The 16,303-nt window shown below is 37.9% G+C and overlaps 1 protein-coding gene across 2 annotated transcripts; it reads left to right on the top strand.

Moving 5' to 3' along the window:
* The first annotated feature begins 466 nt into the window (after window positions 1–466).
* LOC145768675 (cobalamin trafficking protein CblD-like) lies at window positions 467–15,570 on the top strand. Of its 2 annotated transcripts, XM_082580237.1 has the most exons (7): window positions 467–658; window positions 11,169–11,283; window positions 12,328–12,418; window positions 12,830–12,956; window positions 13,287–13,417; window positions 13,986–14,072; window positions 14,708–15,570. In XM_082580237.1, the coding sequence occupies exons 1-7, from the start codon at window positions 502–504 to the stop codon at window positions 14,909–14,911; spliced, it is 912 nt and encodes a 303-aa protein (XP_082436363.1). In that variant the 5' UTR covers window positions 467–501; the 3' UTR covers window positions 14,912–15,570. The 2 variants fall into 2 exon arrangements, with proteins under 2 accessions (XP_082436363.1, XP_082436364.1); XM_082580238.1 differs by lacking the exons at window positions 467–658; window positions 11,169–11,283 and adding an exon at window positions 11,341–11,484.
* The last annotated feature ends 733 nt before the right edge of the window (window positions 15,571–16,303 follow it).

The following is a 16,303-nucleotide window of genomic DNA, read 5'->3' as shown; positions in this document are numbered from 1 at the left end:
GATATTTATGAAAATTTAAGGTCAATATCAATAGGCCTAGCCTACTCAATAGTCTTGCTTGGCAGCTTGAGTAAACATTAAACAAGCAATGTAGGCCTACCACCATAGCCTCAAAGGCAACTAGGCTAGGTATATTCACAATATATGGTAAAGATAGCCTCTGTCTTTTTATATCTTCCTTAAGGATTACAACAATGAGTTTGGCAAAAAAACTGCTTCAAAGCAGACAACAAAATCTTCACTAAAATATTCTTAACTTGATTTACTTTAGGCTACTGTATTGTACTGCAACAAGTTGTTAGTTTTTGTGGGGCTTCTAGGTTTTCAGCTGCCTGAAGCTTTATAAGTGATAAATACAGAAGAGACGTTGCCGAACATCGGGCAGCTTAAAATCTACAAACCCTGTTTTTGTTAGGCCAAAAGCTTCTGTGATGTTTTAAGACTTAATTTTTTAGCATCAGCTTGTGATTTAATTTATTGTACCGCTATATTGAAGATGTAATGGCTGGTGTTGTTGGCCGATCTCGTACTGTAGCCAACAGGCTATTAACTTACTGTACCAACTTGAAAAATGTTCATTATGCAATTGTGAATGTCCGACCTTATTCAGAATTTGAAAGTAATGATGAAACAAAGCCAACAATTACTCGACCAGAAGGTATACCTGCAGAATTTTTATAAGATTGTTAAGTGTCATTTGACAACAACTTTAATTGTTTCTCGGCAGCCGATTTGTAGCAAGAATTGACAGCGATAGACACGTGTTTCGCCCATGGGGCTGGGCTCATCAGTATCGCACCGTATTCTAGCCACAAATTTATTCGACCACCGCTTTACCAGTCAGTTAATTGTTCCTTCAGTGATTAGGCCTATTGAAAGTTCAAAACTGCATTTTAACTGATGCAAGCTAATTCGTACCATGAACAATTTGTACCGTCAGTTTGTACCTTGAAAAGATCGAGAGAAAAAATTAAAAAAAGCCGAAGTCGCTGATTGAAGTTTCCGCAAGGTTAGGTAGGGTATGGGAGTATTGCTGGTTAGGGTATCGGAGTATTGGTTAGGTATCTGTATCCGCAAACAAACAAACTGAAAAGATCGAGAGAAAAATATAGAACATCGCTGATCGTAGTTTCCGATTTTCCACAGTTTTCGCAAACATTTTAAAATTTTCCGTAATGATCCTAAGAGGTTGCTGAAGTCGCTGATCACAGTTTCCGCAAACATTTTAAAAGGGTTAAGGTTGATCAAAGTTTCCGCAAGCATTTTAAAAGGGTTAGGGTGTTTCCACAAACAAACTAACTGAAAATATTGATAGAAAAAAATAGAACAAAGCCAAAGTCGCTGATCGCAGTTTCCGTTTTTCTGCAGTTTTCGCAAACATTTTAAAATTTCCGGTAGTGATCCTAAGAGTTTGCTGAAGTCGCTGATCGCAGTTTCCGCAAACATTTTAAAATGGTTAGGGTTGATCAGAGTTTCCGCAAGCATTTTAAAAGGGTTAGGGTGTTTCCGCAAACAAACAAACTGAAAAGATCGAGAGAAAAAAATAGAACAAAGCCGAAGTCGCTGATTGCAGTTTCTGTTTTTCCGCAAACATGTTAAAATTTCCGGTAATGATCCTAACAGTTTGCTGAAGTCGCTGATCACAGTTTCCGCAAACAATCAATCACTAGTTTATTTTTTTTTCTCAAATTGTCACGACAAATACACTGGTACGGTACATTACATAGAAGCGAGAGAGGAAGGAAGCGAAAAACCTCATGAGGTCACCAAGTCAGCTTCCACCTCGGCGGCAGTATTTTACAAAAAAAACTATATTATATACCAATGAAAACTACCAAAAAAAAAACATTTTAAAATGATTAGGGTTTAGGGTTGATCAAAGTTTCCGCAAACAACTTAAAAGGGTTAGGGTTGATTGGAGTTTCCGCAAACATTTTAAAATTTCTGGTAATGATCCTAAGAGTTTTTGTGTGTTTGCGAAAATTTTTAAAATGTTTGCGGAAACTGCGATCAGCAACTTCGTTTTTTTTTAATTTTTTTTTCTCGATCTTTTCAAGGTACAAACTGACGGTACAAATTGTTCATGGTACGAATTAGGTTGCATCCCATTTTAACTATTGAACTTTAGTCATTAGAATAATTTGTTAACATACAATTAGGATAGGTATCTTGAAATGGTTGAAAGTTTGAATTCTATTCCAGAACAGTTATTACCGAATCTTAAATTACCGAATCTTAATATCGATTTTGATTTTGCAAATATCAGCCAAAAATAAAAATTAAAGTCAATTATTTGTTTAGTTGTTTACGGCAGCAAAGCATACCGGTACCAATTAAATTGTAAAGTTGTTGTGGTGTTTCAAGATTTTTAAGCCTTTTTCTATTAAATTAAAAATTATGACAGAACCAGGCAGAAGCCTGAATTGGAATGGTTCGTTTCGGTGAGTCCGATTCGGTGAGTCTGATTCGGTGAGTCCGATTCGGTGAGTCCGATCCCTATTCGGTGATATTTTCAATTTTTTTTTTTAAATTGTCGGATACCGTAGCCTAATTATCATTGCCGTTTTAAGGTTAGGGGTTAGAGGTTAGGGTTAGGAGTTGCAGGTTAGGAACTCACCGAATCGGACTAACCGAATTGGACTCACCGAATCTGACTCACCGAATAGTAGCAGACCCAGCCTGGATGCAACAACAACAACAACTTGATGGTGGCTAGCTTTTATGTGACAAACTAATAGGGTTCATGTGCGTATTTGTGACCATCGATATAATTGCATCCATTTCACAAATTTGTAAATACTTTGCAATTGAAAATAATTTGTCAGAAAAAATTTAACAATTTATTGATCAATAATGTTACCACAACTTGTGTCAGTTTTATCTTTTTACTCTCTGTGTGATTTGTTTTTTAGTTATAAATTTACGTTTTTAGAAAAACTCCGTTTTTTATAAAAATTAAAAATGGCAGCCTGACTTTCAAACGGCATGAAAATAAATATAGCAACAAGAAATGCTTGTTTGAGGGTCCGCGTGTTGTTGCTGTTATCAAATTATTTAACACGTATCTTTTTATGGATTGTTTTGTCAGGCGGTACGTGCAGAATAATTCTGCCAGAATGATAGTAGTGAATAGTGATTGAATACATTTTCGAATTAACACAGCAATCACATAATGTGTTATTGAAATTTTAAGATACACAACATTACCACCAAATTATTACACTCCAAAAAGTATAAAAATATCTTTCTAAGAGGAAAAAAGAGTTACTGTTCAGTTATCACATAGCCTACCGGTACAATTTTGGGGGGAGGCCCGAGCTGGTGCTCACACGGCCTTGTGTGCACCATTTCATCATGTTTTTAGAATGTTATTAAATATTACAGAAATAAAACAAAGTAACTTCAGCGGGTTTAACTTGATGTATTACATATATACACAAATATAACATAATTAAAAATAAACTCTAACGTTTTCAACACGTACGTGTGTCCTCATCAGGAATTACATATCTGCAATTACATAAGATGAAAATTGTAAGGTAAATTTGACTTTGCACCATAGACACCTTAAATAGAAGGACTCGTAACTCGCAATCTCGGGTTTTTAACCTTGGGTCCTAAAATCTTAAGACTAGTATGCATAATTTGCGCAAATTGCGCATACATGACTATGACTTACTGTAGACTACTATGGCTAACTGTTGCTAAATCTATTGAAAATATCCACAACAATTGCAGTTAACAAGCAAGCAATGTTTGCCAATGAATTGCAGCACAAATAAATGGTTTGTGATGAAACAGTTGAATTAAGAAGTTGGTCAGCAGTGTAACAAAGTTTGAAACTTTCGAAAGCATGACAAAGAAATGTGAATTGCAACTAATTGCAACGCTTTTCACAACTTGCAATTGAGCACAATAAAGAATTCTCTTTCATGAAAGAGGTGAAAATGCATGTTGCATGCTGGCGTGATATTGAAGCACTCCACAATGAAGATCGTAAAACAGCATACGTTTAACAAAGGTCACATACACAGCCATAGGCGCCGACTTTTCAAAAAACCTTGGGGGGCGAGAAAGGTGATGGCGTCATAACCATAACGCTATTTGCTTCAACTAAAATAGTCTTTGATTAAGCTAATTAGTGTCTTGTTTATATTGACACCTAGGTCGCAAACCAAATTTATTAGAACCGCTGTTTGAAACGATTAGTTTTATGTATGCTGTACGCCTAGTCGTAACAATTTTGATATTGTGTTTCTTGGCAGTCGAGTGAAGCATGAACTCAGCGATAGACACAGGTTTTGCCCATGAGGCTGGGCTTATCAGCACTGCACCACAATTTTGATATTGTTAGCTCATGATTGAAACAGTTGGAAAACATGCCGATTCATTTCCTTTTCGTGCGAGTGAATAACAACGATCAAGACAGTGAAGTTATCGAAATAAAACGCAAAAAAATCATGACTTTTTTGCGTTTTATTTCGATAACTTCACTGTCTTGATCGTTGTTATTCACTCACACGAAAAGGAAATGTCATTTTGCTAAATCGTCGGCTGCGTAGCCGAGTGGTGAGAACGTCTGCGCGATGTTTGAAAGGACGTGGGTTCGACACCGCTCCAGAGCATGCCGCTGTATCTCGGCAAAGACACTTAATGGCAAGCCAAAATAAGGGGAGCAGCTGACTCGAGCAGTCATCGGACTATATGTCACTTCGCTGCTTCCTGTCATCTGTTGTATCACAGTAGGGTGGAGTGAAAACAATTTTTTTCCTGAAATTCAAAAAAGTGTAGTTCTTAAAACCCGACAAATGATCCAAAACCACCATAAAAATTGATTTTAGGGGGTTGCCACTTTCATTGTCCTGGCAACCGGCCACAAGATGGCCGAAGAGGCCCCAATTTCTGAAAATAGCCATAACTCCTGAACCGATCATTCTAGAAATACATGGTTGGTCTTAAAAGATGCAGAACTATCAAGTTTCTATATGTCCTAAAATAAGTTTTTGGTCTAAAGTCAACAAGAAAAAAGTTATGTGAAAAAATGTACATTTCTCCCAGAACGAGCAAAAGCATAAAGCAAAGATACATTTAGGAGCAAAATGAGTGGAGCGTTTAGTTAATCAACGCTAAAATATAAGAGCCAACAGATTATCAAATAGACTCATATCTTCAATTCTTCATGAGACATTTTGGATAAAGAAAAAGACTATATCCAATTATCCATCATCAGTGTTAAAATTAAGCTAAATTATTGCATTGACACAATAGAGTCATTGAGGATCAATACAAAATACACATCACAGACCTGTTTACACAAATTGCTTCTTGGTATCAAATCGTTTCATCAGCCTCCTCGATTTTATTCTTTGAAGAATCATACCATCTCTTCGATCATGTCCTATTACAGCAGAGGAAGCTTCCGAAGACTTGCCTTTCTACGGCTTGATTGTGGCAGGGTTGTATAAATGTTAAGGGTTTCATCCTCAGTTCTTCAATAAGCGAGTCAGTGAGGTTTCGGATTGCTGGAGGTTCTTCGATGTCAACTACATTGAGGTTAACAAGTCTGTGGTAAGACTTGGCATTGAGGTTGAGACGGGGTAATAGAAATCGCCTTATTGATCTGCATCTGGCATCAGTGTTGGCATCGTCCTTGTCATCGTCACGTTCAACATACCCTCCTTTAAAATTATTATATATCACTTATTACAAAAGGTATTTTACCCCTTAATGCCTGGACTTTGTTGACTGCTAACCTGCGGATATTTTCATCCTCATCGGAAAGCATCCCAAGAAGAATATTCTCAGGGTGTGCAAAGAATGCATTTCTTTGCACAACTTTCAATGAAATATCTCGAATTTGTTGGTTGGGAAATTGAACAATTCTCTGCACAAGATTGAAGAAATTCTTGGATCCATCAGTGATTTTGTTTTTTAATTTTATTTGAAACCAAGTAGGAAAATAGGTATGAACACAGAACTCAGCCAGGAGTATTAAATTTTCGAATGGTCTCCTTGTTGAGGTATAATACCGGAGGATTCGGCAAGCAAGAGTGAGCCACCTTGCATGATCAATTGGACCTATCTCCAACAATTTTAGATCCGTGTGTACCGTACCAAGAATGATTGCCATACATATTCTGTAGCCATAGTATTGATCATGGCTTAAATCATCAATAATTTCATTTGGAAGTGTTGGGAAATTTTTGGTTTGGTATATATCCGCTTGAAGTTTTCCACTGGCCAGTCTGAAGCAACCCCACCAAACATTTTGCCAATATAGGTCCTGAAAATGTAGTTGGACTCTGAGTTGTCCCATCCAGACTAAGAAAGACATGTCTCAGGGGCAATTTGTTGCAGTGTAAAAGACATATGGCCCATTGTAGTGGCCTGTTCACTAGTTCTTCCAAAGCTCTGATGCACCCATTTTTTGCACCAGTCATAGATGCAGTGCCATCTGTCCCAGCAATAACCAACGCTTCCTCTAAATCAGTATCTTTGATTGTGTTGTATATCTTGTGCTATAGTGCGACCTTTACCATTCTCAGGGGATATATGTGTGAGGTAAAACTCTCCAGGCTCGCCAACTATAGCATAATGCTCTTGTAATTGTGTCGATCTATACAATTTTTCATTTTCCCCCATAAGCATAACCAGAGTGGCATTCTTTCTTCCATCAAAATACAAACTATCGACCAAATCAAAGTACTTCTTCTCTTCTACCTGCACTATACATCTATATTTATTTCGCTCCCTTCTCAACTTGCTTCTGTCAATCACGTAGGATTCATCTGCATCAGTTATTACACCAGCATCTTTTATCATGCCTCTAGATCAAAAGAACTAGCTCATTTACATACATTAAAAATGCATTTTATTTTTGGTTGCACTTGCTTTAAAATATAGATTTTTTTCAGATATAGAACTATTTTTCTAGTGGATTTAGACCAAAAACTTCTTTTAGGACTTATAGAAACTTGATAGTTCTGCATCTTTTGAGACCAACCACGTGTTTCTAGAATGTTCGGTTCAGGAGTTATGGCTATTTTCAGAAATTGGGACCTCTCAGACCACCTAGTGGCCGGTTGCCAGGACAATAAAAGTGGCAACCCCCTAAAATCAAATTTTATGGTGGTTTTGGACCATTTGTCGGGTTTTAAGAACTACACTTTTTTGATTTAGGAATTTCATTTCACCCTAGTATCACAGTGTACTTTATGTAAACCGGTAATAATTTTATAGGAGGACTTTATTTCTAATATTATGTTATCGCGATGGGTGCAAATAAAAACTTGATTATTATTATTATCAAAGCGTTACCAACGGCGAAATGTTTTCTCTTCTGTTTTTTATCGAAAGTCTTTATAGTCTTTTATCGAATACCGTGTACTGTATACTCGAGTATAGGTCAAGAATCAAGATGTTCGCAAGTGATTTTCACCTCAAAAAGGCAGGTTCAACTTATACACGGGACAAGCTCGGCAGTTTTCAAAATGAACACATTTTTGCTGCGGCAAAATCATTGCCGACGTAGATTATGGAGTATGTAATGGCGTCGGCCGAACTAAAAGTTTTGAATACGTTTATTTGTCGTGATTCAAACGTAATTTCCAAATTTATTGATTTCTTGTCAATTCTAAACTTTATGCACTTGTTGAGCAATATGCAAAGCTCACGAGACAAAACAGCGAAAAAAGCTATTTTATGAGATCAATTTTTTAATTTTTGCTTGTAAGATATAATCGTTCGAATTACGTAACATTCCATGATCGTTGAAGTCGATGTCAAATCATCGCGGCCGTATAAAACAATGATGTCAGGTTAGCTAGGTGATAATAATGGGAATGGCCCGTTTCGGTGAGTCCGATTCGGTGAGTCCGATCCCTTAACGGGGGATTTTTTCAATTTTTTTTTTTAATTATTGGGTACCGCAGCCTAATTATCATTGCCGTTTTAGGGTTAGGGGGTTGGGGTTAGAGGTTAGGAACTCACCGAATCAGACTCACCGAATAGTAGCAGACCCGATAATAATAGCGGTAAGAAACGTCGTTTATGCAGGCAATATTTGCGACCAAGACCATTAAACAGTTAAACACCTTTTCTTTTATCGGTTTTCGATTTAATTCTCACACATTGCGCATAAAACAATGCGTTCTCTTCAATCATAATTGATCTCACAGCGGGAAGACCTCGTTGAAAATAGCGCGTCTAATTTAGCTGGTTTACTTAATATTGCAATGAATAGTTACGTTACTATTCCAGCAGCGTAAGTTACTCTACCATCTACTTTGAAATTTCCATACTGTATGAGAAAGTCATGCGAGCAACAGCTGTTTTGCGGGCAAGAGCAACGTAGGCTATTTTTCGCTTTCGGCATACTTTAAGTCCGTTTAAATGATCTAAATCTCTTTCACGAAGTGTTTGATTTTTGAAACACCACTTGTAATAACCATTTTTGTTGCCCCTTAACCATAAATTTACGGGGGGCGCTGCCCCCCGGAAGTCGGCGCGTATGTACACAGCTGTGTAGGCCTACCCCAAGCCTTTGCGGAAAAAACTTTTCCTTTTGTTTGACAGATTTTTCACGAAAAGACTGTGGCTTCCCTTTCCACTTTGAAAAAGCTACTCGATTTTGTAGTGATGGCACTATCATTTTTGTGAAGCTCATCACTGACTGGTTCTACTTCTACATGATAAATGTCAATGATAACTATTCTGCTATGAACATGCAGGATAAGTGTCGTCAGCCGTGGATAAAGGACTACACTAGTTTCAAGAAGCTTTGTAAAAAATTTGACGTGGTGTCCCCTTGAGCCTGGACAGGTGGTCATGATCTAATGAAAAGACACGAAAACAACTGCAGATACATTTGTTGTGTCAACAAGAACCAACATTCAGGCTGCACAGTTATAGCTGAGGGAGTATAATTCCAGTCATGTCCTACCTGGTGTGTTTGATGATGAAGCGCTTGAAAGGTTCTTTGGCCAAGCCAGACAACGTAGTGGCAGTGATTTCTATATTAATACTGTAGACATCAAGGCAGCTGCTGAAACCAAGAACCTTCTTGGTCTTTTGAATGATTCTACCCCACAACTGTCTGGGTGATGTTGAATGCGATTCTAACATTCATATTGACGATGATTTTCTGAATATTGCTGGCACTGAAGAGCTCATTGCTTATAATGGCTCTATCAAACACAAGATTGTTTTTCTGGTTGGATGTTTAGAACACAAAATTCGATCTTATTTGTCGGGAACTGAAAATGAAAATTTCTACGATGATGCAATTGATTTACCATTTCTTCAAAATTTGACCTGGGTGGACTGATGATACACAAACTTTCAACAGTTCATTTTGTTTATTCAGTAGGCTACATCACAATCATGTTTGAGAAGTAGAACTTTCACTGCTGTTGAATTCATGTGAGCCCAATTTTAGCACATATCAATAGCCCAATGGCTAGAATTAAAGCAGCTTGCATGACGGATGTCCAATATTCTTTTGAAAGGATTTGTTCTGGACAAAAGCGACTTGCTTGTGCAGGAGAGAGAAACTTTCTGCTTAAGTAGGCCAGTAATATGGGGTCTACTACTATTCGGTGAGTCCAATTCGGTGAGTTCCTAACCTCTAACCCTAACACCTAACCCCAAACCCTAAAACGGCAATGATAATTAGGCTACGGTACCCGATAATTTTAAAAAAAAATTAAAAAATCCCCCGTTAAGGGATCGGACTCACCGAAACGGGCCATTCCGAGTAATATGCAGTTACACTGTTTTTTTAAGAAAAATATGGCATTAAATTAGCTCACAGCTGACGAATAACTTTATTGAATATAGGCTACGCATCTGCTCTGATATAGCCTAGGCCAGTGGTTTTCAACCAGGGTTCCGCGGAATCCTAAGGTTCCGCCAGTAAGTCTAAGGGTTCCGCAAGTTTATATTCAAATCCGAGAGTCTATTTATAATTATATGGATGCATTCTGCTTGTTGGTTGAAAAGGAATATCCTACAATTGCTCAGAAAGCGCTGCGACTTCTTATGCTGTTTTCAACCTCCTACTTGTGTAAGTTTGGATTTTCAGCTCTGACAACCATCAAGCACAAGAGACGAGCACAATTGCTGTCTGTGGAAGATGAACTTCGTGTGTGTCTGTTAAACACACGACCCAATATTAAAGACTTGTGCTAGAAACACCAGGCTCAAGTTTCTCATTGAATTTTTTATGAGAATAAATGTAATTTTTTACAGTTTGTATTTTTATTGTACATAAATAAATCGGAAGATGAGTATTTTAATTTAATTTTATTGATTAAACGATTTTTTTGCATAAGGCAATTAAATTATGGAACAGGGGTTCCTCGAGCTTGTGGAATGTTTTATTGGGTTCCGTTCCACCAAAAAGGTTGAAAACCACTGGCCTAGGCAGATGTCATTGTATACTGAATGTTAATTCAAATTCTTGTTCCATTGACTTAAGTAAAAAAAACACCCATTTTTGCCAAAATTGTAATATTTTTGCGACTAATAAGTAATAAGCTTCAAAAAACCTTTCATTGATATTTTAGAACAAAACCAGTGTGAAAAATGGAATCCTCGCCCCCAAAACCCTGTAACTGACATCAAATGCAAAGTTTTATGAATAATTTATACCACATTTTAGATGGACCCAAGTTTGGATTTGGGATCCAAGTTCCAAATACCGAGCATAGCAGATACTAGTCCTTCTATTTAAGGTGTCTATGCTTTGCACTGTAACTGTATACTAACGATACTCAAGACTGACAAGCACAAACTGAACGAGTGGCACAGGAATGATTACAAGTGAATTACACGTTGAAAAACAGATCACATGAGGTGTAAACTACTGGCATTTGACATACAACACCCCAAGGAATGCAAAAATTGACCTATGGAGAGCCTGCAGGGGATGCACAGGCTCCTACAACAACAATAAGCATGGGAAGCGACGTCAGAGAATGTAAAACAGACATATATACAGAAAGCCTGCATGAGGTACAGGTGTTTCAACTCCATACACCATGCTTAGACCAAAGACTGAATGCTTTTTGTTTCTAACTAAGAATTATATACATAAAAACTCTTGTCATCCAGATGCTACTATACTAGCGTAATTATTGTGGTATATGAAGCAGTATTTTGTGTTCCAGAATCAAACACAGTGTGGCCTGATGAGCTTATGGGACCACTGAGCCCACACAACAAGAAATTTCCTTTGCCTGGAAATATCGGTGCCACCACTGCGCATATTGCTGATAAAAACAAGTGTGTAATATCCTGCTTGCCCTATATTTGAGTACTACATTTTTTAATGATCATTTTTCTTTCATTAGACTATCAAGATAATAATAGTTTTATGTTGATACATACTTGGCTACTACACGATTTAGAAAGCTTCAAAACTGGTACAATTTTAAACTTGTCATCAGTAGTGCCTAGAAATTGGCAAAGGGAAACCGTTCTTATGTAAGTGTAGTGAATTCAACGATATTATTTGTCAACCATATTTTATAAGGGTCTGCTACTATTCGGTGAGTCCGATTCGGTGAGTCCGATTCGGTGAGTCTGATTCGGTGAGTTCCTAACCTCTAACCCCTAACTCCTAACCCGTAACCCTAAAACGGCAATGATAATTGGGCTACGGTACCCGATAATTTAAAAAAAAAATTGAAAAAATCCCACGTTAAGGGATCGGACTCACCGAAACGGGCCATTCCGTTTTATAACAGTATGGTTAGGACATTAATGAACTTCTGAAACTGCAGAACTCTTCATGAAGATTAGATAAAGATATGTATACATATCACTTACTGCGTTTCTCCCATTGTGTGGGATTTGTACCGGTACTTCACATATGAGAAGGGTAACGTTGCAGTAAAGAATTGTGTGCGTGATTTGCTAACGTCATTGCCGAGAGTATCTGCTGCTCAATAATGATAGCAAAAATATTTGCATGTGCAAAGCTTATTTGTTATTTCTCACCTAAGCTTAGCAGTAGTCTAGCAGTTTTCAATTTACACCTCACAGCTACAGCAAAACAGGCCGTGATATTACATAAAATAAAACAACATATGATTGATGAATTATGTATGACTAAATTGTTTTGCATACACACAATTTAAGTATTTTTTTAGTTGGGTGAAGTGTTCCGCAAGATTTTTTGATTGTGTTTCTTGCTTGTTGGCACAGAAAAGGTTGAAAAACACACTTATATATTGCATTGAATCTTTATTTCATGTTGAAGACTCTAGTCTTTATGCAAAATAGATACCGTAGATTTTTCATTCTATAAACTGATGTGCGTTTCAGAACCTATATTCCGCCAAGCGACGCTCTTGAGGGCGGCTCTAACAGTGATCGACAGCTCACCATCATATCACAGCTTCTAGCGGAATCAGATGTAATCATTTGTTTATTTTGCCGTTAGTGATAGGCCCATAAATTTTTAATAAGTAATTGAAGTAGATGCAGTATGGTGCAGATATAGTTGCGGTTCTGTTTAACATTATGTTACCTGCTTTCTACACAATTAATTTTCAACGTAAACTCACAGACTTTCTGCGTTTCTGGTGTTGCATCCTCCGCTAGTTGACAGTTCGATTGTCAGAGTGATCTACTTTTTTCTATTATCCGTTTGTCTTCTGTAGGTGCGTACTTATTGAGGTGTTTTTTGTACTTCGATCATTTTTTATTATTATTTTATCAACAGTGTTAACAATCTTAGAACAAAAGACGTAACGAAAAGCAAGCAAAATGCTTGCTCTGCATGCGTTAAACTTTTAAAAAGTTTACCCCGGTGTGCCATGTTTAGTACTTGGACGAAGACCGTGACATGTCGAGTGAAAACAATGAGGTTGCAAACATCATAATATGTGAATACTTCGAAGGAGCCGCCGTGGAGTTGGCCATTCAAGATTGTCCTAAAATTTTATATAAAGGTTTTTTCAAAATTCTTTTCAACTTATGTCGTGTGAGAGGACAGGCTTTTTATGATACGAAAATATTTGTCGTTGTTATAATCTCTCACACTCATATAGCGGCACTGAACCGATGTGAAAACAGCTTTATACTTTATCTTTAATTTTTGATATTTTTTCCACGAAATTGCCCACTTTGAAAAAGTCGTCTATTTAACGTGTCATGTCGCAACTCGTGCTTGCTTAACACCATCATGACAAACATAAAAAGGTCTTTGACGATTTACTGATAAAAACTGGAGAAAAGCTTGGAATGCCTGCCCCAAGTGGAAATACTTTGCTGTGTTTCAGACTTTGCCTCGCTATTTGTGGGGATGCCCCAGTCAAACGTCACTGTGATTACAATTACGCAGAAGACAAACAACGATATGTCAGGATGGAACAACGCGGTGGCAGCTGAGAGAGAAGAACTTTTGGAAAATGTTAGTCTGTCTGTTAGTCTGACAGCGGTAGCATGACGTAACGGATAAGGCTATCGCTTTCCAATCATGAAATCCTGTTTCTACTCCTGGCTTAAGCTGGCTATTAAAAAACACCGCTCGCCTCTACCCAGGGTGTAATAAATTGGGTGGGCGTAGTTGCTGAAGGAAAGGCGGCCGAGAGCAAGGAACTAGCCACCTTACTCTCGTTTGTGCCGAAGGCTTAGTATAATGAGAACCTTATCTTCTCATCCTCCCCCTCCCGATGCTTGGATTCAGTATGAGACTCACCTTCACCTTTTTTTAGTCTGACAGCAACTGCATTGTTTCTGTGGTCATGCTTTGTTTTTTATTGCTGACTTTGGTAATTCTATTTTTCCAGTCGATTTTGAATTAAGGACTTTATACATAAAAAGCGGAATAATTTTCACAAAAATATTCATGTATTTCATATACAGTTCGTGAACTAGTAGATGGTATTTTGTTTGTAACCTGGTAAAAACTTGACGCTGCCATTCATTATTTTTCGTTCTCAATAGTTTACTTCACACGTTTTTTTTTTCTGTTTTAGTTCATTACCACTGCAACAGAGGTATGCCAGCTACTGAAAGCTCATGGGTTTTGGTGTGACTTTATCGATCCTTCTTCTGGTCAACCGGTGAGTACTGTCCCACGTAAACAGCTTCAGTTAGATTTTTAATGACCCTTATCGATATATAACCAATTCTGAAGATTATGCCATGATACAATGTCCAAGTCAACCGCCGGTCTCTCAGAAGCAAGAACTGCGAAAATTATTTCTTGCACTTGCAGAAACCATTTTTCCAAGGGTCTACCTTGTTTTCAGAAGTATACTGGTAAAAAGAGTGCCGCGTTTAAAATTTAACTGTCATTCAAGTCCTCAAATTATACTTCAAAATTATCTCTAAAAATTCTTTCTGTTGCTGAACTTGATGTTTATGGCTTCTAGGTAGCGAATAGTGAACGTAGACCCAACTGATGAACTGGCTGGAAACGCCAGTAGCGTTTACAGGGGGTCCGGGAGGTACTTTTGGACCAGGCCCTGGATAATTTTAGAGGCTGTAAGCTTTCCAAGGGGCTCCGGAACTTGAAGAAAAACCACCGATTTATTCTTTGGATATCGTACATTTTTCTAGTAGTGCCTTAATCTGGGGCATGGTGATCTTATTGGTACCGGGCCCAAATTATCCTCGCAACAGCCCTGTTTGACTGTAGTCCCTTTCTAGAGCTGATGCGGATTTGCTTTAAAAGCGCAAATTTTTTCCTTTGCAGTACTTTGGGCACCACACCAATACCACACTCTTTGAAACTGATGAACGTTACAACAAACTCGGCTTTCGAATTGAAGATCTCGGTTGTTGCAAAGTCATCACACACAAACAATGGGGTTCTAAGATCTTCGTTGGAAGCATCGTCACCACGGCCAACAAGTTGAACCCGGTCATGAAAACGCTTTTAAAGAGTGCAACAAAATAGTTTTATTGGCGCGTTGTTGTTCTTTTCACCTGTACCTGAATTTGTGGCTTCACTCAGCTTTTTCTGATTGTTTTTTTTTTGTGTGAGTTATACAGTCACGTTAGCTGAAAAATGTAATAGACAAAGATCAATTACTCCAGCAGGTGTGCTTAAGTTGACTCTGTTGTCATTTCGACTTTTGCCATGCCTAGATGCAGACCGCTAACCAGTCTTTTTGTACATTGATTCAACGTCTTCAGACGTTGATTTAATGTAAAAAAATAACTGGTTTGCTGTCAGGAAAACGACTGTTCACATCTTCACGCAAGTTTAGCTTCAGCGAAATTTGACATTATTTCCCCTGTTGAGTTAATTTTGCGTCGATGGAACGTCTTTTCGCTTGTTCCTGCCTTGGTGCTGCCATTCTGGATTTGCAGTCTAGTCGTCCACCAACAACGACAAGGGTTTTGAATTACATTTTTGTCGTCAGTTGCCAATTTAAAATTTTGCGATACAAAACATTTTTGTTTTTATCAGTGTCGATCAAGGTCTTCATTAGCGGGTTGTTTGATTAACAAAGAGTGAGGCGTAGTTTCCGCTACCTGATGAATTGTTGACATTTTTGTCTTAGGCTATTTGTGTTAAGCATCACATATATTGGAATAAACGGGGACATCTGACTAGCCTGTTTTACTATGAAAGCTATGTGTTCACATTTAATTACAGGCATAGGGAAAGTGTATAAACTTTACACTTCATTCGGTCGCATCTAAGCTTATATCTGGTGGTTGATTATTATATCTGCTGCCCACCTTCCAGCACGTCAGTGTATGTTGCAGACGCTGTCACATGTTCTCGTTAAGTGTTGACCAGCTTCAAAAACCAAGCAGACGCTTTCAGTCGACAACGGCAAGCGTTATAAAGTTACAAGAACAAAAGTTTGTTTGCATTTTACAGTATACCCTTGGTCACAGCGGTAAACCATAATTTCTTCGTGGGAAAATTGTAACTTAAAGTTCCCGGATCCTTTCGTCTGCATATAATGACCGAAGAAACACACACTTGAACTTCTTTTCAAAAAGTGTATTTCTGTAAAAATTAGCCCACGGCTACCGAAAACGAGGGGGTGCAACGCGTACACCACTGAAAACTGTCACTACAGAACAGATTACTTGGATAAAAGACGGAACTTTTGTCCAGCTAGCAAGCACTAAGCCAACAGTTAAATGTGCGGCCAACTTTCAAACAATCATTTTACGAATGACCAGAATAGATATCAATATCTCAAATTCACGTAGAAAGTAACTGTGACGCAATAAATGAAAGACAATTATGAAGTCATTCCAACAGGTGTTTAAGCTGATGTAATATTTCCTGTTTAAACAGGCCCAAACAGGTCTTATGAACGATGGT

This window comes from Aplidium turbinatum, chromosome 4 (genome assembly GCF_918807975.1).
Source record: "Aplidium turbinatum chromosome 4, kaAplTurb1.1, whole genome shotgun sequence".
Taxonomy (NCBI): domain Eukaryota; kingdom Metazoa; phylum Chordata; class Ascidiacea; order Aplousobranchia; family Polyclinidae; genus Aplidium; species Aplidium turbinatum.
The sequence above is the reverse complement of the archived record's forward strand: the minus strand, read 5'-3'. Positions and strand labels throughout refer to the sequence as shown.

Bases quoted from the DNA above. Each gene is read 5' to 3' on its own strand.
- LOC145768675 (XM_082580237.1), top strand. From the start codon at position 502: ATGGCTGGTGTTGTTGGCCGATCTCGTACTGTAGCCAACAGGCTATTA. The intron at 659-11,168 runs GTATACCTGCAG...TTTGTGTTCCAG, and splicing joins AACAATTACTCGACCAGAAG to AATCAAACACAGTGTGGCCT. The intron at 14,073-14,707 runs GTGAGTACTGTC...TTTCCTTTGCAG, and splicing joins ATCCTTCTTCTGGTCAACCG to TACTTTGGGCACCACACCAA.